Source organism: Lingula anatina, chromosome 9, assembly GCF_051362555.1.
Source record: "Lingula anatina isolate TDL-2025a chromosome 9, LinAna3.0, whole genome shotgun sequence".
In the NCBI taxonomy this organism is placed as follows: Eukaryota; Metazoa; Brachiopoda; class Lingulata; order Lingulida; family Lingulidae; genus Lingula; species Lingula anatina.
Window position 1 is genome coordinate 8,791,320 of NC_141775.1, and position 18,191 is coordinate 8,809,510.

Here is an 18,191-nt window from a genome sequence, read left to right on the forward strand (position 1 = left end):
GCTGTTAGAATGCCATTTGGCTATTAAATTGCAAGTCTGATTTTTTGCGTGGATGGCGTTCCATACTTAATGTATTCATTTTTGACTCATTCTTTCCCCACTGACAAAATTGGCAGGAAATCTTGAACAACACATTAGAGGTAATAGATTACTCTATTCTTTTCTATAGTCTATAAATTATGTTAATTTTTAAAAACTGAAAACCACAGAGATTTTCCATAACCTTTATCTCTGCCCCTTCTCATGCATAAAATATTCCTAAAACTGAATAAACCAGCATTTCCAAGACCTACCTCGACTGATGAGACACAAGCGCCACCTACATATCTCAGCTATTAATCTCTTGCTATCATTTCAAAACTTAACAGAGGGATAGCAGAGAGGGGTTTCTTTTCCACTAAAATAATAAACCAAGTCAAAAAATCTTCACCCATAACCTACCTTAGCTGATGCGTCACATGCACCAGATACAAAAGTCCTCATGTCTGGTGCCAGAGACAAGCTCATGACGTCTCCAGTGTGCCCTGCGAACGTGGTTGTGTTCTGACCTGTCTCTATGTCCCACAATGCACTGAAATGTACAGAAGTTTGATGTGAACACAAGGGTGCTGCAAAAGCCATGTACTTGGCAAGGAGTGTTTTTTTTTTGTTTTTTTTTTTTTTAATCTTCTGCTGAGTCATTGCATACTTTTTTTTTGCTAAAAATTGGAAACAAATCATTCCACTGAAAGTTCATGGTAATTCTTATAATGGCTGATACTAAAAAATATGAATGCAAACTTATTCTCCATCAAATAATTTACATTTAGATACTTATTCATAAACATGCATTCAGGGATTATACACAATCAAGAAAGAAATCAGATATACAATTTATTATCTTTGTATTAATACAAAACTTAAACTGAAGGTAAATCTCCATCTGATTCAATATTGCACTATTTCGGAAGATACATCTCATTTCTCAAAATCCCCCCCCCCCCTCCTTTTTAATTCTTGTTTAAAAGTTAAACGCACAAGAACCTCTCCACAAGAATCACACCACTCACCAAGTCATGTCTCCAGAACTTGTGACTATTTGATTATCGTCAATAAATCGACAACAGGATAGGTAGCCAGTGTGGCCAGGTAATTCTCTAGTCACTCGCACGTTGCCTTCCCTCGTCTTAAGACTGTAGATGGAACAGATGTTGTCTAGGCCGCCGCATGCAACGAAGCTCCCTGACGGGGCATAGGCACAAGTCATTACCCAGCTGGAGCGCAGAGGTATAGCATGGACCTGGAAATAGAACGCCTTGCTGCAGTATACGGGCGATACTATTACAACAAGCCTAAAAATGTTACACCAAAGAATGCCAGAGAGATTATGAATGATATTATCATGAAAAAAGTTAGTATTTTCACAAAGAAGCGATTACATTTAATGTGCTTTATTATTAAGAGGTGTTGTCGAAAAACTTACTCATTGGCAGCAGTATACAGGCAATACTAGTACAAGTGAAAAATCTTACACCAAAGAATGCCACAGCATGTGTGATGTATGATGTATGACTAATATTATCATAAAAAGTCAAAAATCTTTACCAAAAGATTACTGTTAATGCACTACATTATTAATGTATATTGTCAAAAATTATCTCGATGGCAGAAACTTAGAAGTTATTTCCAGATGTAATTGTCTCAAACCATAATTAACAGTTGGTAGTATAAGGGTGATATCATTAAGTTGTCAGCAAAAAATGTTATCGGAAAGGTAGCTGTAGTAAAGAGGTTATTTTTATACAACCAGGTTGAAAATCCTCGCCGATAGATGGCTGTAGTGTATGCATGAAACAATACAAGTTGTCAAAAAGTCAATTGAGATGGCTTCAGTTTCACAGTAATACCAATATAATATTGACAAGCTGATACTTGGCTCAAGTTTATGGGTGATACTGTTGCATGTTGTCAAAAATTAGGGCCACCATGATAAGCATCACTGATCTTATCCAACAACAGTAAATTGCTATTAATTATTATGGTGGGAGTTAGCTGATGCTCTCTATTGTTGAATATGACACTTCCCACGTGTGTGTGTGTGTGTGTGTGTGTGTGTGTGTGGGGGGGGGGGGGGGGGGTATTCCCAAGTCGTCTTCACAAAGGATTATTTTAGATTTGAAATCAGTCAGATTATAAACACCTGAAGACACTTAATCTATCTTTACTTAACAATTTGCACTAGCTTAAAAAATCAGTTAACTTTTTTCCCTTTTTTTTTTAAAACTAAAATCTTAGGTGAAGGACCTAACCCATCTCAGTCAATATACATACCGATCATAGTGTGTGTGGACAAGAGCCATTTTGTGGTACAAAAATTAACACCACAAGCTAGGGGATATATTACGAGAGCCACACTTCCTGCCTCGGTGACACCAGATGTGATTTACAAGGATTAAACTTTATCCGAGACATCAGTGTCTCTTTTCTCAGACTTCAGCCAGGGCTTCCAAGTCACAGGGGTCAAGCGGTAATAACAATTTGCACATCATCCAGCTTATTCTTCTTCACAGATATGACAGTGGACTTCTCTGGAAACTATTCCAGAAAATGCAAACAGCAGAGGCCATTAGCTCTATGTGGGGGAATGGAGGATATGAATACAACGCCCTAAACATCCGTTTTCCAAATTTCTTACTCATTGACACCTCAAGGTTAGAAACTGCAACCACACACACCCTTTCTGACTCTTCAGCATCCCTTCGTGATCTGAAAACAAGCTCAGATATCAGAATAATAGCTTTCTGAAGTTGCAACCACACACACCCTTTCTTTTTTAACTCATTTTTGTTCATATTTCACACGTGAATCCACCTTCACGTGCACTGGAAAAAAAAACATCACCACCTGTCATTTCAACCAATAATCAATGGAAACAATATCATTTAAAGGGGGAGGGGGGGGGGAATGTACTTCAATTAGACACCACTTTACAAATCACACACTTCCTTCAGGACCCACCCACCCACCCCCTTCCATACACCACCCACTTTACACCCAAATGCATATTGATACATTCAGCCAGATTCAGCATAGTGGCAACAATCTACAAAGCCTTGTGATAATCTGAGAAATTTTCCTAGAAATTGAGAAACACTTTCCAGGAGCTTTATTGATCTGTTTTTGTATTGCACACGCCATAGTGCTGCAGACAGCAGTCACACAGAGACCAAGGCAGTCCTTCTGAATTGGTCTGAATACAAGTCAGTCACAGCAACAAAGAAACTTGCCAGGATGGCAACATCCTATGTAATCTACTGAGTGAAATTTCACCCATAGCAGTCATCTGCATTTAAAGCAGTAGGGATGTTGAGATGGGCTTTGCAGCATTTAGACTCGATTCCAATCCAAAACAACCTAGTGTAAACACGAGCACAACGTGTAGGACACTGAAGTCGTCAATGTTGTTATTGTACTCCATCTCATGCATTAAGATTAGACTCAATCTCCCTGCTTACTTTTATGTCCTACCACGCAACATATGCTTTTGTGTGATTATTAATTTGTATTTGGTCTGTGTTTGTAAACAGGTTTTACCTGGAATAATAGATGAAACCCTGGACTTACGGGTTTTTGTTATCAAGTTACATTTATCATTGAAAAGTGGTGGAAATTAGAGGCAGTAAAAACATGAGATATCAAGTAATAAAGGCAACAGCTAGGAAAGAAAGGGACATCTATGTGTCTGATATCAATGCCCTGGTGCCTTATTTTTTGAACTGTCATTCTCAGCATCGATTCAAGTAAGTCGACTAAACATTTCAAATGGGCCGTTCTGACATCAACCAAGCTTAATTTTTAGTCATTTGCAGTAATTTTCTGCACATTTTGCTCACTTTAGGGTTCTACACAGGGAAGTGGAAGGTTATTATCCAGTTTAACACCACCAACGCAAGTGTAGATCTCTGCTCACTACAAAGTGTGCTAAACATCAATGACGTCTATGCTGTAACAAGCATTAGAATGGGCGTAGATCTACACTTCCACCAATGGCGTAAACACCGTCTGTCAACCCCCACTACCCATGTTTACCACTTAATCACAAGGTGAAGAAAATGACTGTGAAAGACCAGTAGTTTTCATTAACTTCAGTTTTGGGCTCTGGAAAGTGATTTTTACCTATGAGAGTTGGAAAGTATAAACATTTTCACAAAGTTATCACAAAAAGACAATTGTGATTAAAAATAATAATAACACCAAAACTGATGTCTTCCTCACACAGTATTTCTAGCAAGTTGCTGGAACAGCAGTCTGTTTTTAAATGTTTTACCCTACTGGCATTTCAGGCTGCATGGGAATAGTAATATACTGACCCATGCAAGATACAGTCGTCAGTTATTGAACACATTAACAAAGATTTACTGGCTGTGCTCAGATGCGACAGGCCAGGCATGGGGCCAAGCAGTGGTTAGGGCAGCACACTGGAACAGTGTATGTAAATAGAGCCTATGTTGTGAAGTAAGAAGGGCCATGTAAACAGCAACATGGACTGGGAGAAAGCCACCCTGGGAACGGCAAATTAAGAGGTGGAAAGCAAACATCAGCGAAACTGATGACAAGGCACTCAAATACACCACACTATAGTAATTTCCTTTTAGCCAGGGATATTATTTCTCAGTTCTCTCATAATACAACAAAGCTATGAGGTATGGCAAATTTATAAGGGTGAAAGCGACATGTCAATAAACGAGAGGTTGCTTAGGAAAGTACAATCATACATATAATGGAGATGTTTTGTTGTTTACTGCCAACAAGCTATTTTGATGAGATTTTAGCACTACACTTTTTGTGTTTCAAGTCAAGTCAAAGGAACCCAGTACAACCCATCTGAGGAAACAACCGAATTACAATTAACCAACTAACCACTAAAAGCCATTGAAACAGCATCCAAATTATAAACTGGGACGGTCTAAAAAAAGTCACATAAGCGATGTAATTAGTAAGACTCTACACCTTTAACTGGATTATAACCGATTTATCTTGAGCTAAGATCTAAGTCCTGTGTTAAAGTTGACTTAAATATTAGTCTAAAAGTCCAGACCAGGTTTCATAAGTGAAACCCAACTCTAGTACTCAGCAGAATAGTTCAGCCATGTCTTTTCCAATTTGGGTGAGAAAAATTAAAACATTCTAATTTTTTGTTACTTCTGCTGATAAAAAAAAATTATATATAAGCAAGAATCTACTTGGAATTTCAACTCAAGATCCAGTAACATCAGAGTGGCTGAACCAGGTCTTAACATTTTAACATTTAACTAACAACAGCAATAAACCATAACAGTGACATAAGACGAAAAAAATGTGACAGCACACAAAGACAATAACTATAACAAGCATAATGCACAGCCAAAATCCCTCTGAACATGCTGTTAATAAAGCAAAAACATACACTACGAGTTCTTTAAGTAGTTAAACTAAAAAAACAATTGTTAGAGATTCAGGAAAGGTTTCAAAGTTATAAACTCAAGAAAAAAAAAAAAAAATTAAGCAGCACAGCAAAATTTATGCAATTCCTTTATGCTAAACATCAAATGCAATATAGACAATGTGGACATTATTCTTGAAAGTTTCCTTCAATAGGTCTGAAAACTTTTAATAATATCTGGCCAAAAATGCTGTGCTCAAGTGATCCCAGAGTGGTATGATCAAACACCAACTTCATTGGTGGACAATTTAAGAACGACCGAAGGCAGACATACAAACTAATCAGGCTAACAAACTAGAGTGGACATCTGCAAAGGTCAAGGTCACCAATAACATAATTAGGTCAAGATCAAGTCCCAAAGAACCATCTGACATTAGTCTCGACTGAATTTAAGTTAGCTGAGAGCAAATAAGCACAAAGGATATATCCGTTCCCAAAATGTAGTTCAATTTGTCTATATTTTCCTGCTTGTGGTTCCTAGCTTTCTAGGTCCAGAAAAATAAGCTTTGTTGTACACAGTTGTCCATGCCATTTTCTTTCTTTTTTCTTGTCATTTATTTTTTTCCACACGATATGTTTATGATGTTGGTTCAGGTGTATTGATGTTATTTACTGTGTGCAAACAAATATAACCACATTTTGTTCATTGTGATATTACTGCAAGTTTATCTTGTAAGCTTTCATTTACAAGTATGCAGTTTATATATGCCTACCTTATTTGTTGTATAACCATCCCATACAATTAATTTACCATCTTGAGAAGCTGATACTAGATTTCTGTAATAAAGACAAACAAACATTTAGTCTACTAGAATCTATATTCCATGCAGGGGGCTTTCCAAACACAGGCCTCATTCTGGATGCTATAATTAAGGTGCATAATAGCACCCAGGATGAGGCACTAAAAAATCTACTGTATCATCCTACTTTAGCTATTTGCATCTATTCAAAGAGAGGAAACTTTTTTTTCACTAGATTTACTTTTTTTTATTAAAATCACTAGATATATCCACAATTTTTTCTTTTGTGAAATTGCAAAACTGGATCTAGTCAACAACATGCATTTTTATTTCACAAATTGGGTGAATTTTGTTTCAAACACACAACAAGTCTGCTGCTGCTAAACTAGAGATAATACAGCAGTATTTAAACAAACAAACAAAAAAAAAATTGAAGCTACTGTATTGTACATGGCCCCATGTATTCAAAATGGCAGTCAAAAACAAAATGGTCTACTGAACTTTTTTTAAATACATGAAAATACCAAATCCATATTTCTTTTGATGATGACTTTGCTCTTTAAACTAAATGATCCAGTCACCAGATATTTCCATAATTGAGTTTTTTCTGCACCTCAGTCCATCATCAAATGTTTCAAATCATTTTGGGAGATTAATTGCCATTTTTATCGAAACTTGTACAAACAGTAGTCTTGCAAGTGCAAGTTTTGCATTCTCAGAGCCGAGGAACCTCACAGGCTGAAATGAGTAGCTGGCAGAAAGGTATGGAACCAGTTTTATACATGAGTGAAATTCAAACCGAGATGTGACAGGTAAACATTGGGCGTGTGTGGCGTTCATAATTATTCTGTACCAGTACACATAAAAATTGACAACATGGAATTTTGACCAAATTGTTTTCAAAAGAGGGAGTACATCAAAACCAGGTGTTCCATAAACTAGAACCATTTCTATTATCTATCTTATTGTTTCACTAGCAAATGTTTCATTGTGCATTTTAAGCATTAATGGATTGAATTTTTTTAAAGTATATGCTTAAACATTTGCAACTATGAACTAAATGGTTCTTTCTAATTTGTTACCAAATACATAACTAATATGAACAGTACACACAAAAAAGAGCTAGGGTTTCATTTGCCTTCAACCAACAAGCGATCAAAACTGGTTCTCATTCCATTCAAACCACCAACTCCCCAACAGATAGCCTGCCATTCCTTAGCCATGACTTGACAAGGCTCTAGAAGAGGATAAAAATAATTGTATAAAAAACCAAAGAACATATAACTTGCCTGTTGGTAGCTCCACTGTGTATAGAGATGGAAGAGAGCATACGAGTGTGGAGTCAGTGTATATACATATATATTCATATTGCAGTAAAATTTCATATATATCAACTCAACAAAGTCGGCAGTCATTTGCATAACCTGAGTATCACATACAGTACTTGGGCTCACTTAAAATTTCTTGGATATAACAGATTTTTGGAACAAGACTAGGAGAAAGAAGATATTTCACGACCAAATTTGATAGATTTAAGAAATTTTTAGTTCCTTACTAAAAAAAATATTTTTCTTGCATCCACAATCAGTTATATGTGGCATAAATTTTATAAATATGAGAGAAGGAATGAAAATTACCACACTAACCACAAGCTCATATTAACTCTTAATTTTTTTTCTGACAATATCCAGTGGGGAAAAATTTTTGACTGACAGCTCAAAAGCATATCTAGATTGTTTATTTGCCTTCAAAAAAAAAAAAAAAATACTCTAGTGAGCCCAATAAAATACCAGTGCATGGATGAATGTGAAGGAAAAGCTGTACATTTATAGCAGAGTTTAACTGACACAATGCATCAACAAAGCAGTCTTTGATGTCTCTTCCAATATGGAAATTGAGATCATAAAAAAAAAAATACACAAGTTTTACAACCAAAGCCGATTCGGAAACTTAAAGTATCCATTCAAGTGTCTTTATTTAACTGATTGGAGAAATGATTCATGAGTTCATGCTGGTATCAAAGATAAAATATTTTTAAAAGGGTCATTCTGAAAAAAAAAACATTTAAACATATCTAAAATAGATAATTTCATATCTGACTTTCAATCCATACAAACGCCAACATACTTCTTCTGGGCATATTTACCATACTTTCTCTCCTGAGAAGTTCCACTTTAGTGAATCTATGTCTCCTCAATATATCTGAGGTTTTCCCAAACTTTGGCCATCAAACTTACAATTAGGCCAACAAATATGCACACAGACCCCCCCCCTTTCCAATACACACACACACGCACACATATATCCACACATACAAATATACCTCACCTTGAATCTGTCGCCCAATGCATGGCATAAATTTTTGCAAGATGTCCACGCAGGGTGCGCCGCGTACGCATTTGTATCCTGCCGACGGGTTCCACATTGGCAGCTGCTTGTGCAAGAGATGTGTCGCAAGCATTTTTTCTAGCATCCTGAAAGTAATCGTGTGAAATCAAAGTTAAAATATAATCCTTTAGTTTCATATGAAGAATAAATAAAATGTGTACTTTTTGCTTTTTGAGCAGTTGGTTTTAGAATAAAAATTAATAAGCTGATGAAAAATGCCGGTGGAAGGAAAAGTTTAAATTGTTTCTCTTTGTCAATTTTCTATGCTGATGCTGAATATTGTTGTATTTTTAACAATTAACTTTGCTCTGCAAAATATCGCCTTGCTCAATTTGGACATATTTTTCTTGCAAACAAATACATTATCTTTTTTACAAGTATTAAGCAAAAACTTATCTTATTACTATTCAAAACCATTTTCCTATTATGAAAAACACAGTTGCAAGACTTTCTGCATTAAAAAAAAAAAAAAAGAAATAGCACCTTATTTTCACAATATATCCGATCTGCCAGGTTCTACAATACCCTCCAGTAAAAATCATGTTTTTCTCTGATATATGCAGCTTTCATATAAACCCTTAACTTAAGCACTGCTTTCTTAGTCTATATATATATATTGTCCTTGTATGGTTACACAGCTATAATTTCTATCAATATTCTCACATGGAGAACCATTGATTTCTTGCTCTAATGCATTAAGGGCCTTATGTACGTCATCTGTGAGTCAGCGTGGACGTAATGTTGATAAATCATGCATTGACAGTGTGTCGGTAGAAGTGCTTCTGTTGATTAGGATTGCCCTCGATAATTATAATAATTCATCAATGAGCCCAGCAAAGCCATGAACTTCTGTATAAAAGTCAGTTTTGGTGACTAGTTTTGTTTTAACCAATAAGGTGAAGCATTTTGTATGCAAGTGCAGTGTTTCCCCTGCACTTAAATGAGCGAGGCGCCCGCCTCGATGATATTTGCAAGCGCCTCACTGAAATTTGTCAAAAGCACCGCCTCGCTAGACTATATGAAACAACAAAGTATATTTTCACTCATGCTAACTGAAAATTATATTTATTTCTAAGCAAATATGGCATTTTCTGTTTACATACGTAATCCCATGCTTCTGAGCACTTGATTTAGTAGTAACGTAAAGACGCATGCGCGTATGCCTAAAATAATCAGCAGTTACTATCTCCCTGTGAGTGCCTCGTTTTCGCAGTTCTGTGCCTTATTTGAAGTATAAGAAACAGAGCGAAACGAGGCAACTGTTCTTGACACCATTTAATCACGTGTCAAGAATACACTTTCTCTATCACTTCATGTTCCGAAATTCAGACCGCCTGTTGTTTGTTTTTATAGTTTACGAATATTCACTGATAAAAAGGAGTAAATAAAGTGGACTTCGTTGATTTTATAAACTTGGAGAAGATTTTCTATTGATTTACGGGTGAGTTTTGTGAAAGCAGTAGCGTTGTAAAACTGGGTCACGTCAGTATTTCGCGTGGAAACCTATGCATTGAATATGAATTTCCATGACTGAATAGAACCATATAAATTAATAAACGAAGAACTAAAATTGATGATAAGTGTGATTTTCATCTCTTTAATTCCGAAGCATTCATTTAACGGTGTTTGAAGTTGTTGATTATAAATTACATCTCAAACTACGTATAACTAGTAGCGGGAGTCGCTTTGCGCTGAACGACAAGAGAGAGAACTTTTGCGGCAGTTTTATATTAGGATGAAGCGCTCCCACACGCAAAGTCAATTGACCAGTTACTTTCACAAGAATGTGAAAACGGTAAAAACAACATATTTTATCAACTTTTTGGTCAATTTAAAAATAATTCAATGTAGTAAGCCCTTTTTCCCGTTTCTTGTAAGTATTAAAGTAGTTAACTTTTTTTTTTTTTTTTTGAAAGTATTAACTTTTTTTTTTTTTTTTTGAAAGAGTATGTTCTATAAACTGAAAAGGACTAAACTGAGTGAATGCACAGACTGGAAAATAAATTTTGTCCAAACCTTTGTTATGTCATTACTGAATTTACTCCTCAAAACATCTAAAACAAGACAATTCAGTGCCACATAAAATGTAAAAAAAATCAGTTCTAAATACCCTAAAATGCACCAAATTGCACCTCGATTTAAAAAATTTTCCGGGGGGGCATGCCCCCGGACCCCCCTAGTATTGCTGGGATCGCGGACTGCCTACCACCTCGCAGAGCTTGAAAGCCAGGGGAAACACTGCAAGTGACAAGCCTCAACTAAGGAATTATGAAATACCTTATTTTTGCAAAAGCCAGGTTTCAATACTGCAGATGTCTATAGTGGGAATCATCAGAAATAACCAAAATTCCTTCAAACTTTTCAGAAATGGACAGGAATGTGTCAGAAATAATTGCAAAACAGTGAGTGCATCCAAGAAAAAACATTGATTTTATAACACATCCATTTTATAATTTTCTGCTTCTGTACAATTAGATATTTGCACAACTGTATGTATTCACCATGTTTGGAACAGTTTTTCAGCTACTTGAAAAAAACGTCTAGAAAATATAATTTCATCTTAATTGATTAAAGGTCAGCTTCATCTTGTGCAGATTCTTGTCTGTTTTCTAGTCTCATGACAACACGCAGCACAGCACCTTTGCTCGTTTTATTTATTAACTTGTTACTAAAATTTCTATGACAATGATAAGTAATATCCTATGTTGCAGGATATCCAATTTTAGTGCAATTTTATCTGATTCGAAAAAAAAAGTAAAATGTTTTTGCAGCACGCAACTTCATATACTACTAGTATTTGACCAAGAAAAAAATTTATGTATCCATTACTTCAATCAATTTTCCTCCCAAAAATGTCTTCATATTCTTCTCTATTATCAGCAAACTTGATTGACCAAAAGAAATTTTTTTCTTTTAATATAAAATAAGCAGCCACAAGCACCTCAAAAAGTATGGATAATTTGGCCAGCTTTCATCAGGGTCTCTTGGCTGTACAAATACAAGACATTTTCTCTTCTTTCTACTTCTTTGATGAAAGAGAAAGGATTCTTGACGTCCACACCATAAGAGTGCATTCCCAGAGATTTAGATTGATCCATCCGGATCAACCTAACTCCCTGGGGGTTCACGCTAAATTGCAGTCAGTCGAGCGCTCACGGTAGTTAATTACCCCCTTACAGCTTTTAGTAGGCGGGACAGACGCTTAAGCCGGCTAAACTGACAGTAATCTAGTGAGACTCCCCACAGGGATAGATCGATCTAAAATCTATGGGAATGGGGTCTAAGTCTCAAAACAAATTAAACCAATGTATTCCTATAATCTACTACCATTCCGCATATTAATATGACATCAATGTGCTCTCAACAACCTCCAGGATATCGGAACGGGAAGGTAAGCAGCTATATGGTTCACGTTTTGTAGAATGGCGCTTGCGCCAGCTAATTTTACATTTAATTTTACATAAAATTTTACAAATTGTGGCTCTAGTTGTTAATTTGGGGTTTCAAGCTCACAAACCCGAGGCTCCAGCTCGCAAACATCTTTTTTAGGCCTGTTGGATATAAGCCCAGAGCATCCCACGTCCAAAGACATCAATAAATGTTATGATATCGATTTTACACAGAAAAAATTAAAGATGAGAGGTTTAGAAACAGAAAAACAAAATAATTAACAGTCACCACTAATTGTTAAAGCATAATGATTCCACTTAATTCAATGACAACTTTTTAACTCACCCTAATTTGGTTTTTTAGCTGCTCTGCTTCCTGACGAAGCTGTTCCAGCTCACTCATTGTGTACTTCTATGTTATATGTTTATATATTTATATATATGGACCTGAAAAATACAAATAAAGATTTGAACACAAGGTACAAAAGGTATACCACATTCATTGGGTATGTGTAGTTTTCAAAACATGCAAAGAAACATTTTCTTCACCTATTGTACATGAGGCTAGCAAATAAAGAAATAAAAAATAAAACACAGAAAACGTTGTGTGTAGTGAACATATGTGGAACTGGAGAAAAAATGGCTGAATTCTTACTGGCATTCAGCTGAATTTTTCTGCCAACCCAAGTTCATCTACCATAAAAACTATTAAAAATTTTTGAAATACATATCAACTATAGTATTGGGCCTAGATTCCATCTGTTAACATTAGCTAAGGAAATACATAGTGGTGATTGCTGTGTTTATAAATATACAGATATCTGTTAAGTAAGCTCACTGCCAGACATATCAATCTAGACTTTAAACATATATTGATTGTCTGCCCAAGAACTAAGTCAGATAAAGTATTATATAGATCTGGGTATATCAAACAAACTTGCATGGTTACACCGTGGGACTATGATGAGTTGGGTACCCCATGATGCTATCCCAGTAATTAATGACTTTTTCATGCATTTTGATGAAAAAATTAAATGAAATGGGGTGGGGCAGGACCACAGGACAATTTGCACTACACTTGCACTGTATAAGGTGAATATATGAAAAAAAAAAAAAAAAAAAAAACGCAAGCCAACTGCATTTCAGTTTTAGCGATTTGGCCATATTGGCAAGTGTTAGCACTACCCCAGCATCTAACATATAAGAATCACCATCGTTTACGTATTCTATGTTTATCACATTTAGTGAAAGTAACCAATTTTGCTTTCATCCTGCAACTACTATTCCAAATAGGAAATATAAGATGCTTCACCTACACTGTTTTGCTCTGCAAAACAAACAGATACAAAAGAACAGCACACACCAATTTTCAAGTAACCTGCATGATAAGCCTTGCCAAACTGGTCATTTAGTAATCATATAGATATTTGGGAGTTTCAGCCTCAATGCCAGCAAGATAAAAAGTGAAAACGGCAATTTATACACATGTCATGACAGGTAAAACTGCAGTCTGAACAATGTATTAAAGGGATAGTAACTCTTTGTATGAGATCTATATTTCATAATAAAAAACATTGTGAACAACTCATAGAAATATAATATATTCTGTTTTACCATAAAAACAGCAGTTATAGCTATTATTCTGATATCTGAGCTTGTCTTCAGACCACGTGACCTCCACTGATAGCTATACTCCACTATAATCTCTTAAGAGATTTTAACAAAAAACCAAACTTTTTAGAAAAAAAAACAGGGACTAACTTTGAATGTAAAAATGGATTCATTAACCATTGGTAAGTATGGGAAAATTGTTGTTTACTCCAATTAAATTAATTTTTTGTCCAAAACAAAGAGTTTCTATCCCTTTAACTTTTTCTCCAAATCATCAACTGGGGTCTTAACAATATATTAACTTATTTATCCAAAAATTTAGTTTACTTTAAAAAAAGATGTGGCAAAAACAGACATAAAACAATCTTAATTGTTATCAGCAATGGCAAAAGAGGATGATTTTTTCATCTGAACCATTTACAGATCACTAAATGGTCTTAACCATACTGTAAGTGAGAAATGAAGATTAGACAAATCACAATTTAATCACTACTGAAATCAAGTAAAAAATTTAAGGGTATTTTTATTATAGGGTGGCATAACTGAAATTACTTTATAAAATATAAAGAATAACTGAGATTTGAATTTTTGTTGTGTAAATAAGATCACTTGAATGGATGTGAACAAGAGATGAGCGTGCTTTATCCAATACCAGTGCCAATTAGCCATCTACAAGGGAAGAACACCTGCCAACAAGTAAACTATATGTTTTTTTAATGAGATTTGGAACCCAGAGTATAGAACTGATCCAAAAATATAACTTATATTCTGCTTTAACAAAATTCAGAGGTGAGAATATAAAAGAATGCTCCTAGGTGAGAAATTGGGTTAATCCTAAGAGAAGGTATCACTTTTTTTTTTCAAGCAATATGCTATAGTAACTTGCTACACCACAGTCACCACACGTGCATAATTTCATGGCAAGGAAGTGTAAATGTTTATATCCAATTTCTTCCCCTTGTTAATGCAAACACTCCAGTCAAATTGCAAGATTAATCAAATTTCAGAGCTTTAACTGTGCCTGGGATTGTGAATTTTTTATGGTAAATAGTGGTATTTTTTACTAAACATAATATTGAACTTGTACAAAAAGAGGAGGCAAACGGTATTGTCAGTAGAGAACTACATGATATCTATAGCACTCTTGTAGAATACAGAACTTGTAATAAAATCCCCAGGTATGTTATTTACCATGTAAAATATATGACTATTGACTCGGTCAAGATAATTGATACAGTTCTTATATATAATGCATAAGTGGTAGGACTTTCTCGATGTGTACTGAAACTAAGTCAGATAAAGTATAAAATAATACCTGTTCAAAATTCAACTAGCTGTAACTTTACATTCCATTGATGAGAATCAGAGATATATGATATGTATGGGCATGATGAATTTTCATGACATAACTTAAAAGGTGACCTAAGTTCGAATGGAAGTTTATAAGTATTGGCAGATGACAATGTCCTAGAGCAATATACAGTACAGACCAATTTTTTATTATTGGGATGGGGATGGAGATAAATCCAACCAGGAAACTCATTCCTTGACAATATCCGAGAAACAGAAGCATCCTCTGAAGACTGAACAACACTAAAGAAAATGATAGTTTCATTTTCTGAACAATAAAACAATTGGTTTCAATTAGCTCTCGATTGTTATAGAAATGACACAAAATTTGATCAGAACAGATCAAATGTTTTTACTATGGGCAACTACTTAAAAAAAAAAAAAAAAAAAAAAAAAAAAAAAAAAAAAAATCAGCCCAAAAGTATCAAGCTAATATAAAATGCACGAAGGCCCTTTTCACAAAAAGTAAAAACTTTGGCATACAGTCTACTGTGAGAGGTCTAGCTATATTACTATCATGTTAACTTATTGCTTTTGCAGGTTTAACACCTTTTAAGGCCTTTCTGGGAGATTGCAATTAGAGGACATTCAAAGGGAAAAGATTAAATATATATACACAATTTCCATGGGAGTCCAATTATATCAAATAAACTTTGTTTGCATGTGTGTGGGGTGTGTGTGTGTGTGTATGTGGAAGGGGTGTCCAGTGTACATAGTCTGTCAATTTGGTCAGTATCAATATACCATTATTCAATGTGATCTTCACTGTAAATGAAATGAAATATCAAAATGCATGAAAATAAATAATGATCCAAGTGTAAGGTTACACTTAACAGAATACACAAGTCCTTGGCAATGTCAGCAAAAGGATGGCAACAAGGAACCTAGAACAAATAAAACATGCCTAGTTTAGACCATGTCCTCTTTAGTTCTGTATGGATAATAGCACTGACGTGTGTTGCAAGTAAAAATTAATCATTTTACAAAATGAGCAAAGGACAGCTTAACACCACAAAATGCAAAAGTGGTCCCTAACTTCAGTAAAAGCACAACTGGAAATTGAAATGTATGAGTGTTGCTACTTGATGTACTGGCACTGAATCAAAAGCAATGTCATAATTTCAATGAGTTTCGGTACAGCAAATAATTACAACAGAGAGGGGATTTCAGGAGCTAAGAAGGTGTCTGCTGACTATAAAAAATTACGAATTTCATTTACACTGAAGATGTATCCAAACCACAAAGAAAAGCAAACAAGCCAGATCCTGCAACAATCCGCCATTTGCAACCGACGACAGCAATTTTCAGGGGACTTCTACAAATCTCGTTTTCCGTATCAAGGTAGCATTAACTATATCAAGACTGGGGGAGATTGCGGCATAGATCTCGACTTCAATGTCCGACATTATAATGGAAATCTTTCTTTCTAAACACAGAATAAGTACACAGAGGCTGCCATTTTCCCCCAATTTGCATATTTTTGACGGACCGGCTGCAAACGTTAGGCAGGATAAGCATCAATTTCGAGCGATCGGAACGAAATCAAGGAGTGCCAAATAAATTGAACGGTGCATACTTACCTAAAGTCTTTTTATGCAACTGTAGAAAAAGGCTAGATCACCATACACAATGTAATTGTACTCCTTTTGAATGAATAAACATAGGACTTCTTTTCTAAGGGTGCGGCGCCCTTGCAATAAACTCAGGAATCCCCGTAAGTCCTCATTGCGCAGGCGCGATTGTCCCTGATGACGTCAATCCTTGGAACAACTAACACAATCAGGCCTAACGTGACGCTTGAATTCGGGGGGAAATGTTGAGAAATAATTTATAGTCATTCAGGCCTGCTTTCTGGTCCTCTGATCAGATGAATTATTTTATCCTTATACGGGTACACTTCTATGTAACTGATAACAGACAAGTCCTTTCAGAATACAGTAGCCTATCTCATGCTGTTATAAAAATATACAGTAGGCTATATCCTATAATTTTCTATGTACATGTAATTTAAAGTGGAATGAGTAAAGAACTACATATTTTAATGTTTGTTCTTGGTATAAATCATTTGTTGTATCTTAAATGACAAGGCGAATGAAATTAACGTTTCCGTTATGTAAGGGCTGCAAACATTGTGTAATTCGTTCTGCAAGGGTTGCAAGGAAAATAATTTTATAATTTTTCTTTGTTAACTAGTAGGCCTACCAATTAGCGCAATTTTATTACACATGCCAGACCAGTAAAAGGAAATCCCGATGTAAAAATAAAAATGTTTTATAAGATGTACTTAAGGTTTCGTAACATTTATTTTCCCCTAGATTTTATGTTTGAGCAGTGGCGGATTTAGGGAGTAGTCAGGGGATCCTGCCTCCCCCCCCCCCCCCCCCCCCCCCCCCCCACACACACACACACACACACACAACCCTTCGATTTCTGAAAAAAAAAAATCCCACCAACAGTCCCCTCTTGAAATTGAAATTTGGACTAGCTAAATCATAGTTCTCAACTGTACCAAATGGCACTGTTCGCCCTCCAGAATACCAAAAATTTCTGAGGCCCTCAAGAGGGGGTTGAGGGTCGGGTAGCTTTCCAGCCTATTCCTGTCATTCCTATCAAACTGGGCCTCCTTCCCCCGCCCCCTTCAAATAATCCTGAATCCGCCCCTGACGAGGGTCCCATTTGGGGAAGGGGGTAGTCATAACACTTGACGGGAGATAAAATAATCAATCCACAAATCACAGTAAATAAAACATCATTCATATATCTTATTCAACATACGAGTTGAAAATCACGCATCACTGAGCATAGTGACAACGTTACACGAATGACGAAGAGTAAATGAAGCCGCTTGAGAATGGTGTTCTTCACGTTTCGCGCTTAATAATATAATACGAACGGTTTACGCATCTCAGCTTTTACGGGTAGCGATAAAAAAACAAGTGAACCCTCATGTAGGGCCTACTAATACACACACTGGACTATTAAAGAAGTGTCATCTCTACTGAACCAATACTTTGGGGGGAGATAAATGACTGTGGAATGATAGATCTATTGTCCATTATGTGTAGGCCTTACTGAACACATTATCATTGGTTAGCTACGCCCTACAATGAATTCGTTCATGACCATGTTAATTTTGATCTGAAATCCAAAATAAAAGTGACACCTTTTTTTTTTTTTTTTTTTTTTTGTCAAAATGTCAAAATGAAACCCAACTGTAGGCCTGAATGTTGCCATGGTAGAGCTCTCAAGGGT

At 35.7% G+C, this 18,191-nt stretch overlaps 1 protein-coding gene across 2 annotated transcripts in view; it reads right to left on the reverse strand.

Annotated features, from left to right (window-relative positions):
• The window catches only part of LOC106175130 (guanine nucleotide-binding protein subunit beta), a 28,430-nt gene extending 11,733 nt beyond the window's left edge, over nt 1-16,697 (reverse strand). The window contains exons 1-7 of one of the 2 annotated variants that reach the window (XM_013557014.2): nt 16,520-16,697; nt 12,325-12,425; nt 8,530-8,675; nt 7,491-7,505; nt 6,175-6,238; nt 1,050-1,279; nt 442-571 (exon numbers count right to left, since the gene is read on the reverse strand). In XM_013557014.2, coding sequence (XP_013412468.1) covers nt 442-571; nt 1,050-1,279; nt 6,175-6,238; nt 7,491-7,505; nt 8,530-8,675; nt 12,325-12,381 — 642 coding nt within the window. In that variant the 5' untranslated portion in view covers nt 12,382-12,425; nt 16,520-16,697. The remainder of the gene's footprint in view (nt 1-441; nt 572-1,049; nt 1,280-6,174; nt 6,239-7,490; nt 7,506-8,529; nt 8,676-12,324; nt 12,426-16,519) is intronic. The other variant, XM_013557096.3, reaches the window with a different exon arrangement.
• Nucleotides 16,698-18,191: the final 1,494 nt, after the last annotated feature.